The sequence below is a fragment of the Saccopteryx bilineata genome, chromosome 5 (genome assembly GCF_036850765.1).
Source record: "Saccopteryx bilineata isolate mSacBil1 chromosome 5, mSacBil1_pri_phased_curated, whole genome shotgun sequence".
In the NCBI taxonomy this organism is placed as follows: Eukaryota; Metazoa; Chordata; class Mammalia; order Chiroptera; family Emballonuridae; genus Saccopteryx; species Saccopteryx bilineata.
Window position 1 is genome coordinate 178,454,938 of NC_089494.1, and position 27,194 is coordinate 178,482,131.

The 27,194-nt window shown below is 38.1% G+C and overlaps 1 protein-coding gene across 3 annotated transcripts in view; it reads right to left on the reverse strand.

The window, feature by feature from the left end:
- Positions 1-23,955, reverse strand: part of NFKB1 (nuclear factor kappa B subunit 1) — a 130,864-nt gene extending 106,909 nt beyond the window's left edge. The window contains exons 1-2 of one of the 3 annotated variants that reach the window (XM_066233472.1): positions 23,352-23,955; positions 1,927-1,976 (exon numbers count right to left, since the gene is read on the reverse strand). In XM_066233472.1, the coding sequence (XP_066089569.1) occupies positions 1,927-1,965 (39 nt within the window). In that variant the 5' untranslated portion in view covers positions 1,966-1,976; positions 23,352-23,955. The remainder of the gene's footprint in view (positions 1-1,926; positions 1,977-23,351) is intronic. The other 2 variants (XM_066233471.1, XM_066233473.1) reach the window with 2 other exon arrangements.
- Between the last annotated feature and the right edge of the window lie 3,239 nt (positions 23,956-27,194).

The window sequence follows — 27,194 nt, forward strand, 5'->3', positions numbered from 1 at the left end:
CTTGGCCTAGGGTGTCCTGGTGCCTCGTGTTTCTTCTTGTTGTTTAGCCTAGCTAAACTAACTACATCTTCCAAATCTCAGCTGCCACAGACTTCATTTGGAAAGTCCTCCATAACTGTGCTCTTCTCACCAGGCGGCACAGAGTGACCCCTCTTCACATTTCTGTCCCATTCTGTATAGATAAATACTACGATATTGTATTTATCACCATACAAAGCTGTTTATATTACTGTCTCTCCTATTAGAATGGCAGCTTCTGACACTGGGGTCATGGATCACTTATTTTTGTACCCCTCCTTAGCCTATGTTCTGTTACATAGTAATACCTCAATAAATAGCTGATGAATGAGTGCGGAGGACCCGGGTTCGATTCCCAGCCAGGGCACATAGGAGAAGCGCCCATTTGCTTCTCCACCCCTCCGCCGCGCTTTCCTCTCTGTCTCTCTCTTCCCCTCCTGCAGCCAAGGCTCCATTGGAGCAAAGATGGCCTGGGCACTGGGGATGGCTCTGTGGCCTCTGCCCCAGGCGCTAGAGTGGCTCTGGTCACAACATGGCGACGCCCAGGATGGGCAGAACATTGCCCCCTGGTGGGCAGAGCGTCGCCCCATGGTGGGCATGCCGGGTGGATCCCGGTCGGGCGCATGTGGGAGTCTGTCTGACTGTCTCTCCCTGTTTCCAGCTTCAGAAAAAAAAAAAAATAGCTGATGAATGATAAACTTCAGTTACTTACATGTCTTAAAAAATCATTAAAATTTTAATACTGTTATTGTAATTACCCTAGAGTCTGAAAATTGCTTTCAAATGGTTGGTTTAACCATTTTTTATATTATATATATAATATATAGAAATAAAAGCAAGATATTAATAATCAACAAAGATTTGTTGGACTATTCAATATTTCTATAGGCTTCAAATTCTTTCCAATTAAAAAACTAGGAGAAAAAAGAAAAAGAGGACACTGGTTTCTTTTCTTAAATGCTAATGTAATAGCTTTATGATCCTGAAGCACATTCACTGGCCATTAAGTCTTTTCAACACCTCTGTCAGTATGGGGTTAGCATTCCTGTTTTGCAAAGGAGAAAAGTGAGGATAAGGGGATGCTAAGTGATTCCTTAAGTATTAAGAGCTCATTTGTAGCAGCCAGCACCTACATAAAGACCTTCAAATTCTAAGTCCAAAAGTTATACCAATCTGCTTCCTCATTGGATGAGTTTTAAATAATATTTTGTGTTCTCCCCTAAAAGGATATGTTCAAGTCCTAACCCTCATTACTGTTCATGTGACTTTACTCAGAAATAGGGTCTTTGCAGATGCAATCAACGTGAGATTTAGTCATACTGAAGGGTGGGCCCTACATCCAACTGCAGGCGTCTTTAGATGAGAAAAGGGAGGGAAATTTGGATGCAGAGAAATGAGAGCTACACAGGAAAGAAGGCCATGAGCTAGAGTGAGGCATTTACTCTAGCCACTGAATGCCAAGAGTGCGGGCAACCACCCGAAGCCAGGCAAGTGGCACGAGACAGATTCTCCTTCAGAGCCTCTAGAAGTAACCAACCCTGTCACCATCCTGACTTTAGACTTAGAGCTTCCAGAACTGTGAGAGAATATATTTCTGTTGTTTTAAGCCACGTAGTTTGTGGTCATTTGTTAAAGCTGTGCTAGGATGCTAATACTGTGGTTACCATTTGACCTGTAGCTTATATAATTTTTATGCAGCAATGTATGTGACAGCAGGGATTAAGTTAGTCATTTTATAAGACATGTCCTCTCTGATCTCATAGGCAGGGAAACTGCAAAAACAATTTAAAAGAATTTTTTTTTTTTTTACTAATTCTAGTTTGCCTGATAGTTACTATTGTTTCCTCCATATATTTTCAACTATGAATACCTTTACAAAAATGATCAGTGGGATATTACAATACCTACTTGTTCGTGCCCTCCCAGGTATGGGTCCTCTTCTGCCATTCTGGAGCTGTCTATCAAAGCAAAACAAAAACAAAGTGTAAGACTGAAATGAACCTTAAAAACTCCATCACGTGGCAGTAAACTATTATTCCAGTTAAGACCAAATATAACCCTTTTATAAAGATCTTAGGAGGAGGACATAGTGTAGTTCTTCTTTGGAATCTAGTTCTAACAGTAGATAGACTGCATAATCAAGGAATTACCATTTAAGTGTAATCCAAATTCCTTATGTCAGGCTCATAACAGTGGCCTGGAGTTGGGACAATAATCTTCACCCTTAATATAAAAATCATGCGTAGTTGGATTCTTAGAGGCCATTTCTTTTCTTCACCATATGAAGTCTATAAAGCACTCAAGGGCACTTGAGACTGAGGCTGAAAATGTTAGCTGCCCACCAAAATCTGTTCTTTCCTTTTCCACATTAATAAGAGTTATAGCAGAAATGTGACTGCTCAGCTGGAGTCTACCCCACATCTCGGAATCAGGGATGGCTGTTGGATAAAATGCTTGCCAGTGGAATGTCAGAACTACTGTGAGTCACTTCCAGGTCTGGGCTTAAGGCCCTTGACTTCCTTCCTCCATGTTTTTGTTTCTCCTCTTTCCTGCTGCATAAAACCTAGACATGGAGGAGACAGAGCTTCTACCATACAGATGATGATGAGTAGCAGATAGCTAATACTGGTGGTGATGTAAGAAAGAGACTTCTTTGTTTTTTAACCCAGTGTATTGTTGGATCTCTTCATTAAAACAGTTTAGCCCTCACCCTAATGAATACATCATCCAACACTTCAATAAGGACAAAATCATCCAAAGAGGACCCTAATATTCAATAAAATCCTCCAGATATCTGCTAGAGTGTGTGACTGAGGAGTGAGGAAACCTCGTGAAGCCTCCTAATGGGATACAGGGTGGTGTCTCACTTCAACTAAACGGAAAAGGGTCGCCTTCAGTCCTATAGAACAAGAAGATTTGCAAGAAAGTATTCATCTAAAACAAAAAATTATTGAATGAAGACTGAAAAATAGCTGTAATCAATTAAGACAAGCAGTTAAAAGGAGGGAAACTGACTTGATACAATAAAGAGGAATTAAATCATTTGAAATTGAAGAGTTTTGCCACTGCTGAGAATGTGACTGGATATAGAGCTAAACTTCCTCTGGTCTGTTTCTTCGTCTGCTACATGAGAGGTTTTAATGGGGTGGACTTTTGAAAAGAACTCAGAATGATAGCTAATAAATGTTTATCATAACTTGTTTTCATGTGTACTCCGGTATATATGTATATTAAAGAATCGTTAGCATAATTTTCAGTTATATGAAGAATATGAGTAAAAACAGTTTTAAAACACAGTGGTAATACCAGTTACAACATTCCATGTGAAAAATCCTTATTCTTGGAACACCACAGGGACCTAGTTTCCAAAAAGTACATTAAAACCACATCTTTTTGCCTTTAGGCTTTCCATTAATCTGGGCTGATTACTTGAATCCTCTCAAACAATCTTAGCCCACAGTCCTCAAAAGCAGAGGTGCAACTGCTGGCCTGTTAAACTGACGGAACACGTTCAGTACCTCTATTACATTCGATATATTTTCTATTTTTAAACTGGTGGATGGTTCCCTGACCTTTGAATGCATGGATTTACTATGAAGCAATCCTCATCCTAATTTTAAACTCAAGTAAATCTACTTTATTAGCATCGATGCAGGGTTATTATCAGGATCACTGTTCAAACCTAATGAACCTAAATTGTAGGCACTAGATAAACCACCCAACTAAACACAGTCCTTCCTCTAACAGCCTCCCCGTGCACAAACGTGTGCCCAAAGAGCATAGTTTTAAAGGCCCAACAGAAGCTCCAAAGATACTTGGATGATGGCTAAATCCAAACTTTTACAAATTTTGTAAGATAGTTTAAGTTCACTGAGAAGAGCTGTGATAACAGTAACCCTGGAGTGATGTCAGTGTTAATTCCTAATTTAATAATAAATGTCAAAAGAAACCAAGATTTGGAAAGGATGAATCACTGAGTAATATTTGCATTAATTGTAAAAGCAGGTTTGGTTTCAAAATGTTGAAACAGCAGCCCGCCTTTGGAACTGCAGGATTAGGAAAGACCAGGGAAAGCCCCAACTTCCCCTCCCCCCGCCCTTCCTCTCACTTTCCCTCAGCGCAGGTGTGCTTTTGAGGAAGGACCTGGAAACAGAAAAGGAGCTGCTGGGTTGAGTGCTAAGACACATCTACACTCTGCACCTCTCTCCCCAGTGGGGAGGTTTTCAGAACAATTTTCACACCATGGAAAGAAAAATAGAAAATGTATTGTAGCTAGCAAGCAATAAATAAAACAGCTGCACTGAGCTGCTTGTATTTCTCACATGAGCAGCATGTTATAACTGGCTAAGTCCTGAATATGTGAAGAGTTCTACATCTCTACATAAAATGCCTAATGAATGATTTTTTGCACATTTGTGACAATCCTACTACTGACATCAAAGGCTAGCATAAGGAGTTCTTAGTGAAGACAGCAACACCAAGGCCACAAGGTTGGGCTGTTAAAGATGGAGTTGGGGACACTCCCTTCCTTGTAATGGGGAATTTTCTAAAATTAGATATATTCATACTTTTGACTAGGTCTCACTATAAGAAAATATATCTATTTAATTCTATTAGATTTCATTTCTTACAAAATCCCAAACTTTTCAAACCCATTAAAGTGAATTTAAGACCTACTAATGCAGGGGTCCCCAAACTTTTTACACAGAGGGCCAGTTAACTGTCCCTCAGACTGTTGGAGGGCTGGATTATAAAAAAAAACTATGAACAAATCCCTATGCACACTGCACATATCTTATTTTAAAGTAAAAAAACAAAACAGGAACAAATACAATATTTAAAATAAAGAACAAGTAAATTTAAATCAACAAACTGACCAGTATTTCAATGGGAACTATGGGTCTGCTTTCGGCTAATGAGATGGTCAATGTCCAGTTCCATATTTGTCACTGCTAGCCATAACAAGTGATATGACGCTCTTCTGGAGCTGTGAGGCGTCTGTCCCACGTCACTGGAAGCAGTACTGTACGTGAGCGACGCTGCGCTTTGCGGCGCCGCCACATACAGTGCTCATCTCACTGGCCACCAATGAAAGAGGTGCCCCTTCCAGAAGTGCGGCAGGGGCCGGATAAGTGGCCTCAGGGGCTGCATGTGGCCCACGGGCCGTAGTTTGGGGACCCCTGTACTAATGGATCACAATGTGAAGTTTGAAAGCAGAATGAGGTGCCATCCAGAGGGTGCCACTGGGAAGAAGAGAGATAAAGTGCTTCTATTTTCAAGATTATATGCAGCCACAACAGACACTAGTTAGGTACAATTTTTAATATCTCATTTTGGATAGCAAGGAGGATGAAATTTCAAAAAAAGAGTGAAAACACCATTTCTCTGTTGAATTATAAAGAGAAAGAATAGTCTGGAGCTTCTTTGCATAGAGACTTTTTTTTGAGAAAAAGTCTATAAGTTATACGACAGGTGTACTACATATAATGGAAACAGTCAAATAAGAGTATCTTTTGACTTTGCAATTCCACTTCCAAGAATCTTATGAGCAAGTGTGAAAAAATAAGTATGAGGACATTCATTGCAGCAAAAAAGGTAACAATATAAATGTCCTTTCATAGCACATTGTTTATATTATGCTACATTCATAGTTATATATTATTTAATTGTTAAAAATAGCAGTTCAGATTTATATATAATAACATGGAAACTTTTACTCCCTAAAGTTATACATTTCTATGTCTTAATTTTCTAGCTCAATTATGTAATTGGAAATGTACATTTTAACAGAAAAGAAGAGAAAATCAAAACCTATCCTGAATTTAAAGTTTAACACTGACTTAACAATTAATGACATATAGTGAATAAAACATGAAGTATGGAATGAGTCAAACATTTATAAGCACCATTAAAATCCTCTTCATAATAAATATAATAGAAAAAAATTTTTAAGGGGTACTTATTTATTTATTTATTTTAAAGATTTCATTTATTTATATTTTAGAGAGAGGGGAGACAGAGAGAGAAGTCAAGGAGGAGCAGGAAGCATCAACTCCCATATGTGCCTTGACCAGGCAAAGCCCAGAGTTTCAAACTGGCAACCTCAGCATTCTGGGTCAATGCTTTATCATATCCAATACACCACCACAGGTCGGGCATGGTGCTGTTTATTTACATCTTTGTGATGATATATTGGCTTAGTGATGATGAAAGAAGAGTTAATGGTGGGTTTAGTTAATTTTCTCAGAATAGCTGATTTTTGAACGTTTTTGAAAAAGAATCAATATTTGTGTCCCACCATATTTAGATTTGTATAAGCTCATTTTCCATGTTCTCCCATTCTTCCATCTATTTTCAGTTCTCTGTTGTTTTATTTGGGTACCATGTGACCAACTAACATCTAGAATAACTAGTAAGGACAAATACATTGTGCTTGGAGCTGGCATAAGATACGGTCCCTATACACAATGGAATGTCAATCTAACAGGCATAGCAGATACATGTACAACATTCAGTCATTAGCACAATTAGTGATACAGAGCAAATGTTAGCCACTTCATTATTTGGCATAATATGTTTATGATAAATTGGGAAGAACAATTACAACAATAAATATTTTGGTATTCTGAGAAGAATCAAGTATTTTTATTTCTTTCCCATTCTACATTTATGGATATACTGTCACATTCCCTCTTTATCTCTATCCTATTACTGCTGAATAAAATGTTTGCATTTTGCCTCTAGGGAAATCTGGTAATGAATGTCTGGAGACATTTTTAGCTGTCACAACTGTGTGGGTGGTCCTACTGGCATCTAGTGGGTAGAGGTCAGAAATACTGCTAAACATTCTATAATGCAAAGGGTAGCCCTTCACAATAAAGAAATATCTGATCCAGCCTGACCTGTGGTGGCGCAGTAGATAAAGCATCAACCTGGAAACGCTGAGGTTGCCGGTTCAAAACCCTGGGGCTTGCCTGGTCAAGGCACATATAGGAGTTGATCTTCTTGCTCCTCCTCCCTTCTCTCTCTCTCTCTCTCTCTCTCTCTCTCTCTCTCTCTTTTCCCTCTCTATAATGAATAAATAAAATCTTAAAAAAAAAGAAATATCTGATCCAAATGTCAATGCCAAATATAAGAAACCTTGATGAATGCCATCATATTATGTCAAGTGCTTGGGTTCAAATGTGGACAATGGAGGGTAGGTGGTGCATTGGTTAATTATCTTGGTAATTCAGCAATTATACCTATTTGTTAGAGTTCTACTCAGCATGATAAACAATATGTTTATAATAAAGTGGGAAGAGAAATTGAAACAGTAAAAGGTTTACTGTTATTTTTACTCTATTGGCTAATTCAGTTCCCTACTAAACAAAAGAAACAAGTACATTTGTCAAAAGACACTATGGTATAAACAGAAATAAAATTAGTACTGTTAAAATCTTCAAAATGTAAATATTAACAAATTGCTGTTAGCTTTAAGCAGTGATACCATTATAAAACAAGCTAATAATGTTTTCAATCCCTCAATTCTCTAATACCTAAAACCAAATTCATCATTCTTATAGTAACACCCCATTCTTGAACTTCCCAATCTCTGCCAATATATCATTCTGTCAGATACTCAGGGTCAAAAGTTCAGTCACCTTTTTTCCTCTTTTTCCCTCATCTCACACATTTCTGATGATTTGAGGGTGTATTATATCTTTTATCTCTTTCTGTTTCACTTTACTTAAACCTTCTAAATAACAATAGTAACCTCCCTACTAGCCTCCCTTACTGTGGTGTTACTTCTTCTATAAGCTTTTCTCACATTGTTGCCATTTTACTTATATGATAGTCGAAGGCCCTAGACTACTCAGCATATTACATTATTATATCAAATCATATTATAAGTATCATCTATTATTATATCCTAACCAAACCCTCTCCTATAGGCAACTGATTAATCAAAAACACCTTAAACATTTCCTTCTTGTATATTTGTTCAAAGTATGCCTTGCATCCTAAAAGTCCCATCTTTCCTACTTAAACACTACCCATTTCTTAAGCCTCTACCCAAATCCAACTTCTGTCAAGAAACACTACATTTTTCCTGTAACCTATAGCTCTGTTGGCTACATGAGAGTATTACACTTAAGTGTTTTGGTGATTTTTACACTTGACAGCATACTGTTCTACAGCAGTTAAACTTTATCTATATATTTACACCATGCTCTTAAGTGGATATAAATGTGTAAGAGTAGACATGAGAGTTTAGCTTTTTGGTATTTCCAAATTTGTAAGCATTCTTAATTAATATTGCATTAATGGCAAAAAACATTGCAACTTCAGATTTGTCAAAATATGTACTTCTGGTTTCAGTCATGACAGATAATAATTACTGAACTCACCTCCTTGCCACACTCAACTATTAAATGATATAAAATACTTGAAGCAGAGGACAAAAGACAGCATAGGACTGAACACCATAAGGGAATAGAAACACTTGAGGTAGGCTCCAAATTTACTTTTGACTCCTGAAACTTCTGAGAGACACTGAAGTTCTAATCATTCAATGTGAAGAGCGACCAGTGAACTATGTGAGCATTCAGTTGTGATCCCAGAAGGACCTTAAATGGGAGTAAGGGCCACTCCCTACAATAAGAGCCACTCTAACCCATATCTATAAAACCAGGTCATCCACTAGTAAATTGTTATAAAAAAAAGTTAATGTTCTTTAAAGGAAAACAAAAATCTATACTCTGTACAAAGAGTATCCACAATGTTCAACAAAAAATAGCAAAACATGCAGAGAAGTAGGAAAACATTATTCAGAAAGAAAAAATGACATATGATGGCAATAGCAACCAATGATTTGAAATTAGCTAATAACAATATGTTTGAAAGTGTAAAGGAAAAGATGAACACAATGAATAAACAGATAGAAAATCTTATCAGAAAAATTAAAACTTTAAAAAGAAATTTTTATTTATTGATTTTAGTGAGAGAGAGAGGGTGGGGAGACAGAAACTTGAATCTATTTCTGTATGTGTCCTGACTGGGGATTGAACTGGCAAACTCTGCACTTTGGGACGATGCTCTAACCAAGTGAGCTATCAAGCCAGGGCGAGACATTAACTCTTAAATAAAGAAAATAACCCAATAAGAAATTCTTAACCAAAATGAAATTTCACTAGATGGACTTATCTGTATATTGAACATTACAGAATAAAGGATCAATAAACTTGAAGAATGGTAAAAAAAACAAACTATTCAAACTGAAGCACAGAGAAAAAAGTCAGATAGAATAAAGACTCCTTCAGTGGCCTATGAGACAATATCAAGTGTTCTGTAATTTAGAAGCCTATAAAGAGAGAGGAATAAGAGAAAAAATATTGAAGAAATCATGGTCAGAAATTTTGTTTGGTTTTTAAAAATTCAAACCATAGGCCCTGGCCGGGTGGTTCAGTGGTAGAGCGTCAGCCTGGCATGTGGGAGTCCCGGGTTCCATTCCTGGCCAGGGCACACAGGAGAAGCACCCATCTGCTTCTCCACCCCTCCCCCTCTCCTTCCTCTCTGTCTCTCTCTTCCCCTCCCGCAGCCAAGGCTCCATTGGAGCAAAGTTTGCCTGGGCGCTGAGGATGGCTCTGTGGCCTCTGCCTCAGGTGCTAGAATGGCTCTGATTGTGGCAGTGACGCCCCAGATGGGCAGAGCACTGCCCCCTGGTGGGCATGCCGGGTGGATTCCGGTGGGGCGCATGCGGGAGTCTGTTTGACTGCATCCCCATTTCCAACTTCAGAAAAGTAAAAAAATAAAAAAATAAAAAATAAAAAAAGAAGAAAAATCCAAACCATAAGGATCTCAAAGTTCCTCATGTTGGATAAAGACAAATAAAACCATTTGCTTAGTCACATTAGAGCCAAACTGTTAAAAACTAATGCTAAAGGAAAAAACCCTAAAAGCATTTAGACACAAGGAGGAACTAAGATAAGTATGATGGCTAACTTCTCATCAGAAACAATAATGAAAATGCTGAACGAAAAAATAATATCAGTGTACAATTCTATATCTTTCAAAAATAATGGTGAAATTGACATCCTTTAAATAAATAAGAGCTAAGAGAATTTTTCATTAGCAGGCCTACTAAAATACATTTTAAAGAAAGTTCTTCATGCTGAAATGAAATGATACTAGATAGAATCTTTTTTTTTGATACTAGATAGAATTTTGGATCTACATGAAAGAATAAAAAACACCAAAGATGATGAATATGTAGGTGAGTATATAACTTTTCTTTATGTTAAAAAAATAAACCATTCTATTTGGGCATTTATAATAATGCATTAGTAAAATGTATAATAAATAGACATAGAAAGATAAGAGGACAAATGGAGCATAGTTTTGTCAAGTTCTTATATTATATACCCAATGTTATAATATTAATTCATGGTAGACTCAGGGATGTGTAATGTAACACTTAAAGTAATCACCTTAATAAATAGCTAATAAAAGAGAGGAAATGACATTTTAAAATAAAATTGACATTCAAAAGATGGCAGGAAAAAAGGGAAAATGAATAATGAACAGATGGCACATGTAGGTAATTAGCAAGATAGTAGGCTTAAACCCACCCATACCAATAATCTCATTAAATGGAAATGGACTAATCTCACTATAGAAAAGTAGAGATGGCCAGACTAAACAAAAAGCAAGATCCAAGTATTGCTTTTCATAAGAATTATAGTTTAATTTTAAAGATCAAATAGTTCAAACATAATAAAGTATGGAAAGTTATGCCACTTATACCATGGAAATACTAAATATAAAAAGCAGGGTATACTAAAATGTCAGATACAGTAGCTTTTAAGAGAACTATTACCAGGGACAAAGTAGAACACTGCATAATAATAAAAGTCAATTCATCAGGAAGAAAAAAATCATCTTAATGTGCATGTAAAAGCTTCAAAATGTATGAAGCAAAAAAGTGGCAGAACTAAAGGAAGAAAAGGACAAAAATATCCACTATTACAGTTAAGATTTTTTAACACTCTTCTCTCAGTAATTGATAAAAATAAATCAACAGAACATTAGTAAAAATATAAAAAACTTAGGAACACAATAAATCAAATTAACTTAAGTGCATGTATAGAACACTCCACCAATGACTGAGGAATACACAGGGTGAGGCAAAAGAAGGTTTACAGTTGTTCATATGGAAAATAATACAATAACTAATAAATAATAATACAAGAATAAACTGTTTCACACTCATAACTGTAAACCTACTTCTGCCCCACCTTGTACATTCTTTTTTACCACTTATGAAACATTCTCCAAATAGACCATATGCTGGACCATAAAACAAGTCTCAATTCATTTCAAAGAAGTGAAATAATACATATATGTTATATAAACAAAATAAAATTAAATTAGAAACCAATAACAGAAAGCTATATAGAAAACAGTATGTTTGAAAATGTAAATATATATAATTAAGCCAAGATGTTAAATTGGGGGGGGTGCCTCTTATAATCAAGAAAACATAGTAAATGTAACCTTATTCTCCTGTGTAAAAAAGCATCTAAATTCTTGTTGTATCATGTCTACTGTAACCATGGGGGACAGGGATTTTCTTAGAGGAGTGATTAGAATAAATTCCAATGTGTTCCAAAAAAATCTCTGCCTATGGTTGTTTTCTTAATCATAGATGATTGAGAATTTTAGGCTCAAAAGAAGGCTTTGGACATTTTCTAATCATATAGTTGTCATGTACAACAAATGACAGGTTCCATTTTAAGCAAATTTCTTTTTGTTAACACTACAGTAGAATGTTTGTGGTGTTTCATTCGGATGGCATAGAAAAGCTGTTGACTTACTGGATTTTGTTCTGAACCTTTCACTTTTCACATTTCTAATTTTACAGATTTTGTCTTCCCTAAAAATAGCATATGATGGGGTGGGGGTGGATGAATACGTGGAGCACAGAGGATTGTTAAGGCAGTGAACATACTCTTGTGTAATACCATAACGATGGATACATGTTGTTATACATCTGTCCAAACCCACAAAATGCACAACACCAAGAATGAGTAATAATGTAAACTAAGGGCTTTGGGTGATAGGCTCATCCAACTGTAAGAAATGTACCTCTCCATGGGGAATGTTGATAACGGTGGAGGCAATACATGGATGGGGGCAGGGGATATACGGGACATCTCTGAACTTTCTCCTCAATTTTGCTGTGAACCTCAAGCTGCTCTAAAAAATACAAACTCTTAATTAAGAAAGTAGAGTGTGAGCAAATTTTAATTTCACATCTGGCCTTTTGTCTTGAGTATCATTTTGGAGTATTTGTATTTTCAGATCGAGGAGGAAGGAAACCTCAGGGATTATAAATTAGGATTAATATTCTTTTAATCAAATATAGAGAAATTAATGAAGTTCTTTAAATCTGAACATGACTTTAGTTTGGATTTCCATTTTTATTAATCCCCAAATATCAATGAAAATAATCCTTTATGTTTTATTTTATTTTATTTAAAAAAAATTTTTTTTTTTTAGATTTTATTTATTCATTTTTATTGGAAAGAGAGAGAGAGAAGGAGAGATAGAGAGAGAAGAGGGGAGGAGCAGGAAGCATCAACTCCCATATGTGCCTTGACTAGGCAAGCCCAGGGTTTTGAACCGGCGACCTCAGCATTTCCAGGTCGATGCTTTATCCACTGCGCCACCACAGGTCAGGCAATCCTTTATGTTTTAAAAGAAAAGGATTCACCATGTGAAGTAGCAATACCTGGTTCTATGGACATGGTGACAACTGGCTTGGAGGGAGAAAAGGGCTTCCTTGAATAAATAGCCACAATGATGACCTTCCAATCACACACACACACAAACACACACACATATACACAAATAATAACTTGCATGCACAAAAATAATGAAAATCAGGCATTACACAGGGAACTTTCAGACCTTGAATCTAGTTTTGAATGCCTTTCCACACTGACCACTCATATAGATAAACCCTTTAATATAGACAGATGTCAATGTCTAACGTACACTTCCTTCTATAGACTATTTCTTTCTCTCATGTTTCTTTGTCAGTGATTTTGATTGCCTGGCAATAAACAAAATACTCAAACTCTTAAATGACAAGTTGATGTAAAATATGATTGGATATTTTTACTAATATATACTGGTCACAAAAATTAGGGGATATTTTGTAGCTTCAAATTTATTTTGAAATATCCCCTAATTTTTGTAAGCTGTGTATTTTGTTTAGTGAGGAGAATCTGAAATGAACTGACCTTTAGAGCTTTTCACCATAGCAAAGTTTATACTGGTATAAAGCTAATCATTAGCATCTTGGAGTAATTCATTTAGTCAACTCTCCATTATATGTAGATAAACATGAGTCATAGAATCAACATGCATATAATTCAAACATCATTAATGAAACCCTTTACAGGAGAGTGAAGGGTAGTGGCCCTGGCTAAGAGGGCAGAAAGGGTGCTTGTGGGGTGTTCTGTTTCTAGAACACTGCCTAAATTAAGTGTGTTCCCTTTGAGATAAATCATTAAAGCTGTACTCTTATGATTTGTGCACTTCTTTTTAGTGATTCTTCAGTTTTAAAAAGGTTAATGTAAAAAGAAAAAATTATAAATTGAAAACATTTCATAATAATCTCCATGGAATTATGCTTCTGTCTTGTTCAGCTCTGGATTTCCAGTGCCTAGAACCTGGCACACAGAAAGGACTCAACACATATCCAAGTAAGTTCATGGCTAAAAAAGAAATCCTATAGGCAGAGGTAGAGAGCTCATACACAAAAAGCAAAGGTTGCCCTGCTCCACCTCTCCTCACCTCCACAATCCTGCTTTTCAGAGCAACTGACTTTTTAACACTCCTAACTTTCTCTTTTTGGTTTTCCTGGGTGTTCTTTTCATATCTCCAAATACTATGCTTACATCTCTTCCCTTAACTTGTCAATTTTAGGAACTGTTTCTCGCAATGACAGATGAGGATTCAATTCACACCACCACCACTTCCATTTCTTCCTCCTCCAGATGTAGTTACAATGAGTGAGATCTTAAACTAATTTAGAATTAAAATGCTGACTTTTGTATCCAATTTCTGTATTAAGTTTGTTTTCAATTTCTTTTTGAGAAATATGAATATGAGTTCACAGTAGAGACTAATTAATGAAAAGATGCAACTCCTGAATCATCTGGATGTCAGGAAGAAACTAGACTGGGACCACAAATGACAAATCAATTAAAAAAGAGTCATTCCATATATATATATGTATATGTATGTGTGTGTGTGTGTGTGTGTATATATATATATATATCTCCTATTGATACTCAATAATTGTCTTTGTAGCTTCTCATATGCATCTTTAATTGACCTCTCTCAATATGTCAAGAAAATCTGAAATCTTCCAAATAACACTATTATATCAAAGAAACAAATTACTTTAGAGGTTGATGCCCATTCCGTCTAACTTTTATGTTTTTACAGAGAGAAAATGAGACCCAGAGAAGTCAATTAAATTGTCTGGAGCCACACAGCTTAATCAATAGCACAGTCTGTTGATCTTCTGTCTAGTTATTTACTTATTCATTCAGCAAACTTACCAGGTGCTGTGCAAATAAAAATTAAGATAAAGTCCATTTCCTGAAGATATTTTGTGTCTGGAATGCAGAAAAAGTCAAGTGAACATGAATGGGGGCACATAACTCTTTATGTGTAGAGTAGGGAGAATTGATAGGGGAGGGAGAGAGAAATGGAATGCCTGAACCATGCCTGAAGATTGCGCAGTTAGCACAATGACTAAGAAAGAAAGGGTACTCCTCTCACAGGGCACGTATACGCAGAAGCATTCGAAGTGAGAAAATATGGTGAATAAGAAACTGAAAAGTGATGTGGATAATATGAGAAACAGGGGATGGGTGAGGAACAAGGGTGGGAGGTGAGGTGTGCCAGGAATCAGCTTGGAAGACAATGAAGATTCATTTCAGAAACACAAAGATTGCGACATGATCAGACTTGCACTTTAGAAAGTTGACCCTTATGCTGGAATGAAGGATGGAAGAGAAGCAGGACATAATGTATCAGGAGACAGTGCAAAAGTGAAACTAGAAATTCAATGAGGAAGAAATGGATTCTGGAGATGATGAGGAGGTGGGTGAGTCGACAGAACTTGGGGACTGAATGGAGGAGACAAGTATGCATGAGAATAGGTTCCTATATTTCTGGTGTGGGAAATACTGAATGGACCATAGTGGGCTGATGAATGCAATCCCTGGTGTGCTGGGGAAGCAATACGGTATGCAAGGATGATGATAAATTGTATACTGGCATACTGATGGACACATCTATCTGAAGATATACTTGTGTCTCAGAAATAAAATTTTTTTTTGTGGCCTGCCTTGAATGACTGGACTCCTTTAGTTCAACAGATAGAGTAAAAATAGCACAACTGTCCCACAAATCATCCATTTATTTCAACATAAGATTAAACTACCTCTTCAGACAATGTGGACTAATTCCTATTTGGCTATTCTAATGGCTTTCTAAGAGAAATAGGATACTTTCCTGGCTCATCATGACAAAGAACTTCAGGGTAAATGACTCAAAAGGTAATGCTTTAAAATAGGAAATTTTAAAATGCTCTCAGGTATGCTTAAGTTCAGTTAAATGTATAAAACAGGAAATTAGGTAAACATATGGAAAGAAACCATAAAGAATTTATTTCAAATGAACACTATGATATGGCATGAAAGCCAGGAAGTACACTTAATTGTGTCACATACCCTGATTCTGATTTTAATTTCCCAGGTATATGAGGTTTGCTTAATCACAACTGACTTCTAAAAGTTTTCAGAATGTGGGGGAAATGACCATTGTTTTCAATTAACTAAAAACAGGATAATTCACAATGAAATGCCTGTAAAAAGTTCTATTCAAAGGCAGTCTCTCTCTACTTCTTTCATTATGATCCTCATCTTCTCATCCACGATATACAGAATTTACCCTATTCTGTGGAATTCTGACTCACTGTCTATTTTCCTTTTTCACATTCAGGTCAATAATAAAACTCAAGGTCTAATTTTTTTTTTGTTCAGTGAGAAGCAGGGAGGCAGAGAGAAAGATTCCTGCATGCACTGGACCAGGATTCACCTGGCAAGCCCACTAGGGGGTGATGCTCCACCCATCCAGGGCTGTTGCTCCGTTGCGACCACGGCCATTCTAGCACCTGAGGTGAGGCCATGGAGCCATTCTCAGTGCTTGGGCCAACTTGCTCCAATGGAGTCTTGGCTGTGGGAGAGGAAAAGAGATAGAGAGAAAGGAGAAGGGGAAGGGTGGAGAAGCAGATGGTCACTTCTCCTGTGTGCCCTGACCCAGAATCGAACACTGTACATCCACATGCTCGGCCGACGCTCTACCACTGAGCCAACTTGCCAGGGTCTATTAAGATCTAATTTCATAGAGGACTTTTCACTTAAACTTTTGTCTATGCTTCATTAGCCTTTGTTTTGACCAAATTTTTCAAGATTCATAGGTTTGAAACACAAACACATAACACAACTTATATATACCTTACTATATATTAAAATAATAAATAAGGGAATTAAATGAATATGGTATAAGACTGGCTATATTTTTGACACATTTTAATACATCTTCCCATTTAATACAAAAAGTATTTTCCCACACTTCTTGGTTGGCTTAAATTAGCAATGTGAGTAACATTTAAAAAGTAATCTTTTCTACTTCCCTGGTATTTTATATTCAGTTGTAATTTTACATAAATCAATGGTTTTGTATATTCCTTTAAGAACTTCCTTGAAATCAATAGAACTATAATACATTAAGTTTAATTCATATTCTTTACTTTCATTTTTATTCTTTTATACTTTAAATTTACTCTATATAAACAGCCAATCACACTTTCACATCTGTATTCTAAATACATAAATGATAAAGGTGTTTGTATTTTTATACTAGACGCTGTAAATTGTAAGGAACTCTTTTTATTTTGACCCCCCCACCACACTTTCCCCCATTTAAAAGGAAAAAACACTGGTTTATATATCAAGTCTTAACGATCAAACACTGATAATTGGTTAAATCCTAGAAAATAAACCTATAATTAAGAACTGGCTGAAAAAGAATTTCTTCAATATCAATATAACATGAGTCAGAATTTCATGTTAAAACATTAAAAAATGTTCATTCCCTCCTTTCCTAAATTTTTTTGAGTTGGAAGGCATATTTTCTAAGACAAGTAATTTATTTTCAAAGAATTGCAGGCTTGGTCACAGAACCAACCAACAAATAAGTAGGTTGATTTGTGAGTTTGTCATCACTTTTAATTTTTTACTTTCATGCTTGATATATGTTAGAATTGATTTTTGGAGGTAATAAAGATAGACATGCTCTGACACTGAAATATAATATGTTTCGTCCAAACGACATGATAAATAATAAAAGTAACTTTTAAAATAACTTCTATTTTGACAAAACTGATTATAGCAATCAAACTATCTTAAATGTTAATTAAAAGGTATGCTTAACTTTATGCGGGTTTAGTATATTTTTTTAATTCAACTTAGCAAAAAATACATCTCATCCACAAATGCTAGAGAGCCTCATATATCAAAAGGCTAAAATCTAAGAAAAACACAATAGCTTTATTTTCCACTATAAGATATATGAATTGTCCAGACATTTCTGACCAATATGGCAAAGATGAGGACAATGTTATAACTTGGTGTTCTTGCCTATACTTCTCTTCATGCCCAGAAGGTGTAGGCTGAGCTGATTGTGGCATGGAGCACAGCAAAATTTATCCTCCCCTGGCTCTTCTCACAGGGAAGCTGCACTCAGAGCATTTTGGATTATTTTATTATTTTAACTAACAACACTGCTGCTGTTCACTTTCAGAGTACTTTTCAACAATGCCACCTTTACAGTACAGTTGTTCAACAAGTAAATATGTCGTTTCTTCCTCAGTTTGTTGGCAACAGCAAAAGTGATTATACATTTATGTATTTGTAAACAATTTTAAAAATTAACTTTTAAAACTTGAATGTATATTTGTGATTCAAAGAGAGGACAGGGTCAGAACAAGAATTAGGTGGGCAGCAAAGCAGAGTGGACCGAAGTCAGCAGTTTTCAATAAAATGATTCTGACTCTCTGGGAGCACAGTGACAAGACTGAGAGTGTTGGCACTGTGCTCTTTTCTAGTCTGGATGGTATATGTCATTTCACACACTGTGTCCACAGAGAATAAATTATTATGCTCCAAGTTTCCAGGACAACTTTCTGTAAATGCTACAACTGAGAAATAACCAACAAAACCCTACCAGGATGAGGCCCAGGTTTTAGAGTGTCACAAAATCATTAAAGTATACAAGTGGGAAGTAGTAAATCTTGCTGACTGCCTACTTGTTCCAGAATTTTATAGCTAGTAAATCTCCCCCCACCCCCAATTTTGTATAGGTGGTAAGTATTTAATTCTGGATGTCATAACATATTTGTTTTTACTTTTTGATGGATTTAGATGGGCTTTAACAATCTTTAGATTATAGAGCAGTGCTTGTAACATTGTTTCTTTCTTTGAAGATACTAGTATTGAAATTACAGCTTCAAGGAAGCTCAGAGAAATTTTAGCACAGCCAAAAAGTTAAATTTTATTCGTACAAGCACCTTTTATCATTTCAATTACTTTATTACCTTGTTTGATGAATGCTTTTAAAACTCTAGAACTAAAAGCCTTTTTTTTTTCCGGTTCTTAAACTCCTCTTTCAGAATGAAATGCTTCCTTTGTGGAAGGCACTCACTGGGCACTTTTAAATAAATTACTTGGTCTATTAAGCTTCAAGTGTTCTTTAGATAAGAATATAATATCTAGGAAGAACTAGTTTTTGGCTTCTCTCTTCCCAGAAAGCAAGGCAAAATGGTCTAATTCTTGTTCCTTGAAGAAAACAGTTGCCCTTTTTTAAACAAGCAAAACATGTCATTTCTTCATTCAACAAATAGTTACTGATTGCTCAGTATGTACCAACAAGCACAATGTTAAGTGTCGGATATTTGACAGTGTAGATTAGATATGATATTTTTAAAACTGAAATGACAGGATTTTGATTCTCTCAGGTAGTTCCTTTTTCTCTCCTTTTTAATTATTTTTTCATACTTAGGCTCTTAAAGAATAATCCATATAGAATCTTCACAGTCTTCTTTAAAAGCTCCATCAATCAGAATTTTTCTCACAGTTTAAAGAAACTGAATCTATAGGCAGTTCGAATTTATTAAAATCTGTTGAAATTATGTAGGAATCACAATAAAGTTGGTTATAAGATTTTTGGCCTCATGGTGAATAAATGTAAGTGAAAAATAATAAGCCAATTTGTAATGGGGATTTAAACTATCCATTTCATTATTCTAATTTCAAAATAAGCAACCAATTAAAGCAGATAAAACTTGTATTACTGATAATTAAATCTATTAATTATAAAAATATGAGAAAAGAATAATTGATTTCTTTTTAAAATTCAAAACAATGATATTTTTATGATTAATACTCTAAATTAAGCAAATATTTTCATCCATAATCTATACTCTTGAGGAGTCTATAATCTTTAAGAAATCACACTTTATATTACATTGTGTAAAACTGTTGGCTTTAAATTATTCATAGTGCCTGACCTGTGGTGGTGCAGTGGATCAAGCGTCGACCTGGAATGCTGAGGTTGCTGGTTCAAAACCCTGGGTTTGCCCAGTCAAGGCACATATGGGAGTTGATGCTTCCTGCTCCTACCCCCTTCTCTCTCTCTATCTCTCTCTCTCTGTCTCTCTTCTCTAAAATGAATAAATAAAAATAATTTAAATTATTTATAGTGAAACAATAAGATTTTATTTCATAATTTCTTTTCTAAATGATTATCTGATCTTTAAGGATAGGTCTACCACTTTATCTGAAAATAAGAAAGCTTATTAATTGGCACTCAGAAGCACCTTTTTTACTTAATACAGCAGAAACCAAAGTTATGAAGCAATTTGATCATCGTGAAAAAATACTACCACTTTAAAAAAAATCTAACAAAAGGCACTGGATACTCATTAATGAACTATCACCAAGATAAACATCTTGGTTATACACTCCAACTATTAACTCTACCAAGTTACCTGGTTACCTGGATTTGGTTACCTGGATTTGATTATTAATCTTTTTTTGATTAAACACACACACACACACACACACACACACACACACACACACACAGTCAAGGGACCAAACTAACTTGCAGGACTATGCTACAAACCCAAACACTCTTCTCTGAGGCTCAATGACTCCAGTTCTTGAAACCCTCAAGGTCTCCTAAGGAGTGACAGGTTCAACTCAAAAGGGTATATATGCTTCTAATTTATCCGTCCACCTCTAAGAACACTATAGTGAGTTCAGTACTTATAGTGCAAGAGTGCAAATGAGAATCAATTCCCAGAAAGCAGAGTAAACTCAATGTGGTTTACTGGTCACCAAGAAAGCAGTTTTCAATGAACTCTCATCATACCTGTAGAAATAGAAGATTTAAGTGTCCTTCAGCATTAAAATTCTATCCTTCCTTCTCCTCCTTCTCTTCTTTTAACATATAACAGTCACATCACCTTATATGATTCATATTATAAACAGAAAACCAATCAAGCAAAACAACAAAACAAAACACCTTTCCTACTAAGATAAATTAATGAGGAATTTTGTGTATTCATTGATTCTTATGTATTCATCCCTGCTAATGTGACTCATGTTCAATCTGTAGAATAGAAGGGCATGATCTTAAAATTTAATCTATTGGTTTAACTACTCTGCATTTCCAGAAACACTTTCTACTACAATCATCTCCCTGCTCAGAACAGGGTATCTACTGCTAAGTTCTGAAGAAGAAAAAGATAATACTTTGACTATTAAAAATCCACATGGAAACTCAGATATTATTTTTTAATGTATTGTTTTAAAATGTCAACTACTGGTATTTCATCTCCCAAGTTCAAACTAATTGAAGGTTATGAAGTAACCACTTCCCCTCCAAGTCAGAACTTTCACCTTTTCTAAACAGGGGAATACCTCTCATTCATTAGGCAAAAAATAAGGTCTTGCTGATTGAATGACAGCTCCAGATTCCTATAGCCTCCAATTCATTATTTAAACATCTTATCTACCATAATGAATAGTTCCTGAATGTCAAGGTAGTACTGTAACTTACTTCGTCCATTATCTGGAAATCTAAAAGCAGAAGTCAAAACAACCTGAGTAAATACTAGTTTCTCAAACTAGCTTCAATTTGTTCCAAGGAACATGACATGAGAAATATGAGGGACATAATCACTAAATCTGAAGTTCTGCCTATTCCAGACTTCACTGAGCTTTTACCAACTGCAACTCAGTCAACACAGATGATCTCGTTTAAGAGGTAGAAGAAGGAAGTACAAAGATCAAAGCATGCTTACAAAGGGGAACAACTATTTTTGTATAGATACTCCAGTATTTACTAACTAGGTTTGAAAAATAGGGGCATTTATTCAGACTGTCTGAATGCCAACTGCAGAATTTAAGATAAAGCCAAAATTTCAAAATAAAAATATGAACTTTCAGATCTCCACCAACACCTAATTAGATTATATTTTTCTTTAAAAAGTCTTTCAAACAGGTTAGAAGTGGTTTACTCTTCACAGTAAGCAGTATTTCAGTGCTAGCTTTAAATCAACACAAAAATGAGTCTTCCTTTGTGCTAACATTTGTCCAGTAGGCTGTGGCCCAGGAAGACATTTTATCTAAGCAAGCTCCAGAGGAAGTTGAGGAGTTGCAGGTATATCAATATGGATGAATAATTCCAAGACATTTCATGTTTTCAGTTATCATATATGTTTTTCTCACCTCAGCAATTTAATTACATTACAAATTTAATTTGCAAAAGGCTACAAGCAATATATACTTTATTTCCTGGCTTCCCAAGTTCATAAGCTCAAGAAAATATTTTGCTTTAAATCACATCATTTCTTCAGTGCATCAAACAGTAAAAGAATTCATCTCTAGAAAGCACAATATTAAAATCAGGAAAACAACCTGTATCAGCTAAGGGCTTTATGTTAATCAAGTATCCCTTTTAACATTTTCACAAACATTAAGTTAATTTAAAGTACTCAAGAATATTCAACTGAGGTGTTCTGCTAGAAAAATAAGCACTGTTCATCTCGATTCCAAGTTTTAGTGTTTACCAAGGATCCCCCGTTTGTAGAACATTTCTATGCCAGAACTATTAAGTGTTTAGTAATACCAGTCATTTTCTCAGATTATGGGCTTTATGACAAAATCTTTAAGTTAAATATAGTTATTTAATAAGCTGCAATGCTGAAAAACCCCACTTAACAAGTCCATGAAAACATCTTAAATCTTGATGATCAGATACTGTATCATTAAGTCCCATTTAAGTTTCAGGATAAACCAATAAATCAGGGCTAATATGTCCACCGGTATGTATTTTTAAAGACCATAAGAAAACTTGCATTTAGGCTAGGCTTTGTTTTAATCATTATTTTTGTTTCAGCGGTCATGCACAATTAACATGGTACCGTTGCTCAAGTGTTTTACATAATCAGAGTGTTTAAAAAGTCCTCTATGTATGTAATTTCTTTTCCCTCTTAAATGCCAGGCCCTGCAGGATCAGTATCAAGACCTCCTCATTCTGAAAAACTCATGTACAGGACCTATAGCAGGGTGTGTGTGTGAGAGTAAGTGAAGGTGTGAGGCTGGGGCTTCCTCCCGAGGCAGGAGACAAGGAATGAGGCTATCCTATTTAATTCGGGGGAGCTGGGAGGACTGCCAGCACTTCTGCTTTCATTTCATGGGACGCCCTTAGGTGAAATCTGGTTCAGCACTGCACCAACCACCTTCCCCTTCTTCTTCGAGCCCACGCGCGCCTCAGCCCTCAAGGCATCCCCCAGCAGAGGCTGAGGGTGGGGTTAAAAAAACAAAACATTGCGCAAGTTCCCGGGGTCTCTATCCCGCCCGGCCTCCCGAGGGATTTGAAGGGAAACGACGGCCCGGGCAGCTGCCAGCTGCGGCCCTCGGGTCGACCGCCCGCGCCAAGTCCGGATGTGCCTTTTCCCCCCGTCGCCAATCTAAGTGCCTCTCAACTCCTGTCAACCTCTTGCCACGGTGTGGCCCAGCAGTTAGCGCGGGAAGGAGGAAGTCGGAGCGGGGAGCGGGGTGCGGGGCGTGGGGCGGGGAGGCGGCGGGACTCGGCCGCGGGTCCCCGGCGTGGCCCCCTCTCGCCCGAGTGTGGCTTACCCTGGGGCGAGTCGGCAGTCGGCCTCCCCGCGCCTGCGGGGACCCCTCCGGGGCGACGCGGGCCTGGGGGCCGGGGAAGCAGGAGGCGGCGGCGGGAGCGGAGCCGCTCCGGGTGCGGGTCGGGTCGGGTTGGATCCGAGCGAGCGCCGGGCCGGGCCGCTCAGCGCCGCGCCATGTCGCAGCGCGGGCGGAGGGAAGCGCGGGGCACCGCCTTCCCGGCCGCGGCGGCTCGGGCCTGGGCTGCGCGGGGCCCTCGGAGCGGGGCCGGCGGCGGGGCGCAGGCCGAGGGCGGCGGCGGCGGCGGCGAGAGGCCCGACGGACGGGGAGGGCAGGGGAAGCTGTCAGCGCGTCGCCGGGCGCTCCGGTGGCGAAACCTCCTCTTCCTGCCCCGGCTCGCTGGTGCACTTCTCTGTCTTTCTCTCTTGCTCACTCTCTCACTTCCTGGCTGGAAATTCCCACTGACGTCGAGAGAAAAGACAGACAGACGGACACACGCGTGCACGCCGCGGGGGCGGGAGGTGGGGTCGCCGCCGTGGGTGGGGGAAGCCCGCACTTCTGGGGGCGCCCTGCGCCCCAGCCCCGCCGCCCAGCTGGGCTCCCGCCTCTGGGCAGCGCGCGCTCGGCGGCCCGGACGTCAAGGTCCCCTGCGGAGCTCCCTCTCCCGGGCGGCGCTGCCCAAGCCCCGAGGGCCGCAGCGACGGGGACGCCCCTGAAGCGCCTGCGGGGTCAGATTGTCCCTGGAAGCCTGCGGCGCGGAGGCTGCGGCGCGCGGTGTACAGTCCGGCTGTCCAGAGCCGCTTTGGACAGGCCCAAGCTCCTGCAGGGTTTGTGGAATCGGCGTTGCGCCAAGCATGCCGTGTATAAAAGTAAATTTTATTTGTATATTCCCTTTATATTGTCTCAGTTAATTCCGAATCTCTTCTTAATTAAACTAGAATTTCTATATAATAACTGACTTAAGTGAAGTCTGAACATCTGCTGGGTTTTGGTGAGGTCTTAAATCTGGTTATGACTTATTTTGAACTTTTATCTATAGGGCATTGTCAGGCCTTTATGATAATTGCTGTGGATAGAATTACAGTGACGATGCCCCGGCTGTTATAGTTCATATAGCTCGGTTGGTTAGAGCATCATCCAGAAGCGCCGAGAATTATAATGATGGTGGTTGCAGTGGTTTTGCTCCACAGCTCATAAAGAAATATTGATTCCGCAGAAGAGAGTTTTTCTCTTTTTAACAGAGAAAGCACTACTGGAACCTGCAGACAGGCCTCCCAGTGGCCATAATTCACTAGATTTGTGCTTCTTTAGGTGCCAGGCACTGTACTAGATTCTGGCTGTGGAAACCTTGAAGATAGATTAGCTCTGAAATGAGGAACCTTGAGCTAATATTTTAGAGCTCATTTATCTCACCACTGAGTTCAGTGACAAGCACTACTTTAAAACATCAGTAATCAGATGATCACCAGGCAATTTTGCTGGGCATTGGATTGTCCCTGGCTAGTTGACCATATTCCTTCTATACTCTTTCCCTTGCTGCCCCCTCATTCCCCAAGGTTTCAAGAATCTTCTTGGTGGAATATTCAGCAGAGGAGTAGAGATCTATTTTATTGGGTCTGGGGTGATTCTCTGCAATGATCTTGGGACCAACAATATACCTTCAAGGGTTGTGATTTAGCTTCCAGAGGCTGTTTGAACACTTGGAATTCAGAGGATTTGTAGACTGAAGACAACGATATTTAGAAGTCCTGTATTATATATGAGATGTTATTAGGAAATGTGCTAATACATAAGTAGATTATTATGTAGTTTATATAAAGTGATTTTTGCCAAGTATGTGAGTGTAGACAGTGCAAACTTCCATGAAACAACAAAATCTTAGGGGACTGGTTTTATTTCTTTATGGGGTAGGTATGAACATTCCCACTCTTCATTCAGGGTTGGGGGAGTGAGTACTTCTTTGCCCAACGATTGGGTGGGCAGGATTGGATTGTCAGAAGAGTAGAGCCAGGGTGACATATTTTGGGAACAACAATTAAAGAGTGTTAATTAGCCTGACCAGGCAGTGGATAAAGTATCAGACTGGGATGTGGAGGATCCAGGTTTGAAACCCCGAGATTGCTGGCTTGAGCACGGGCTCACTTGGCTTGAGTGCAGAGTCGCTGGCTGAGCGTGGGATCATAGACGTGACCCATGGTTGCTGGCTTGAGCCCAGAAGTCACTGGCTTGAAGTCCAAGGTCGCTGGCTTGAACCCAAGGTTGCTGGCTTGAGCAAGGGGTCACTCGCTCTGCTGTCGCCCCCAATCAAGACACGTATGAGAAGGCAATCAATGAACAACGAAGGTGATACCACGAAGAATTGATGCTTCTCATCTGTTTCCCTTCCTGTCTGTCTGTCCCTGTCTGTCCTCTCTGTCTCCCTCTTTGTCTCTGTCACAGAAAAAAAATGTTAATTAGTGCAGAGGATTAAATTAAATTTCAAAACCAAAATTATCCCATAGAGTGGACAAAATTGAGGATGGGTTGTTAGGCAAGTTTGTTTAGTTTCCTAAGGGTGCTTTAATAAATTACTGCAAACTGGGTGGTTTACAACAATAGAAATGTGTTCTCTGTTCTAGAAGACCAGAAGTCAGAAATCAAGGTGTCAGCATAGCTATACTCCATAAAGGCTCTAGGGAAGAGTCCTTTCTTGCCTCTTCCTGGTTTCTGGTGGCTTCCAGCAATCCCTGGTGTTCCTTGGCTTTTATCTGAGTCACTCCAATTTCTGCTTCTGCCTTGCTTCACATGGCTTTCTTTTCTGTGTCTCTCCTTAGTCTCTGTATTCAATGTCTCTCCTTAGTCTCTGTATTCAATGTCTCTCCTTAGTCTCTGTATTCAAATCTCCCTCTTTTTTCTTTTATTAAGATAACAGTCTTTGGAGTTAGAGCCCACCCCAATCCAGTATGAAGTCATCTTAACTTGATTACATTTTCAAAGACCCTGTTTCCAAGTAAGGTCATGTTCACACATATGTGGGGTTAGGCCTTTAACATACCTTCTGGTGAGACACAATTCAATGAACTACAGCAGACAAAACTGAACCTCCCCTCCTCTATCTACTCTTTATGGCTCACCAGGTAACCTCCTGTATCCATGCTCTTCACCTGCCTCCAGGACTGTTTCTTACATTAATCCACCCTAATGTGTCAGAGGGCATTTGCCAACATCAGGTTACGATGAAAAAAGAAATGCCTAAATGTGGAATTTTAGGCATCATGGTTACAGAAAGTTCTGTTATGTTTATCATTAAATCTTTGAAATTACATAAATGTCCTTTCTTTTAAAACTCATAGACATGTCAGTATACAGAGAATTCTGAAGTTGAGAGCTATATAAGGTGTACATTAACAATGAGAAATTGCCTGACCTGTGATGGCGCAGTGGATAAAGCGTCGACCTGGAACGCTGAGGTCACCGGTTCAAAACCCTGGGCTTGCCTGGTCAAGGCATATATGGGAGTTGATGCTTCCTGCTCCTTCTTCCCCCTTCTCTCTCTCTCTCTCTCTCCTCTCTAAAAATTAATAAAAGAAAAAAAAACAATGAGAAATTATATAGCATGTTTATTCATAAATACAAACTCATACATCTTAGCCTTGTAAACTCTTAGACCAGTCTTGGGGATAAACAGGATTGAATTGTATTTCTATAAAGAGTACAACTTGCTCCAGGTCATGAAGCCACCTCAAAATTCTTAGAAAACACCCAGATCACAGCTCTTGGCTATGGGAGCCAAGGTGAAAAGACATCACTAGACTGGAAATCAAACTTGAGTTGAAATCCCAGCTTTGCCTCAAATTATATGTGTAA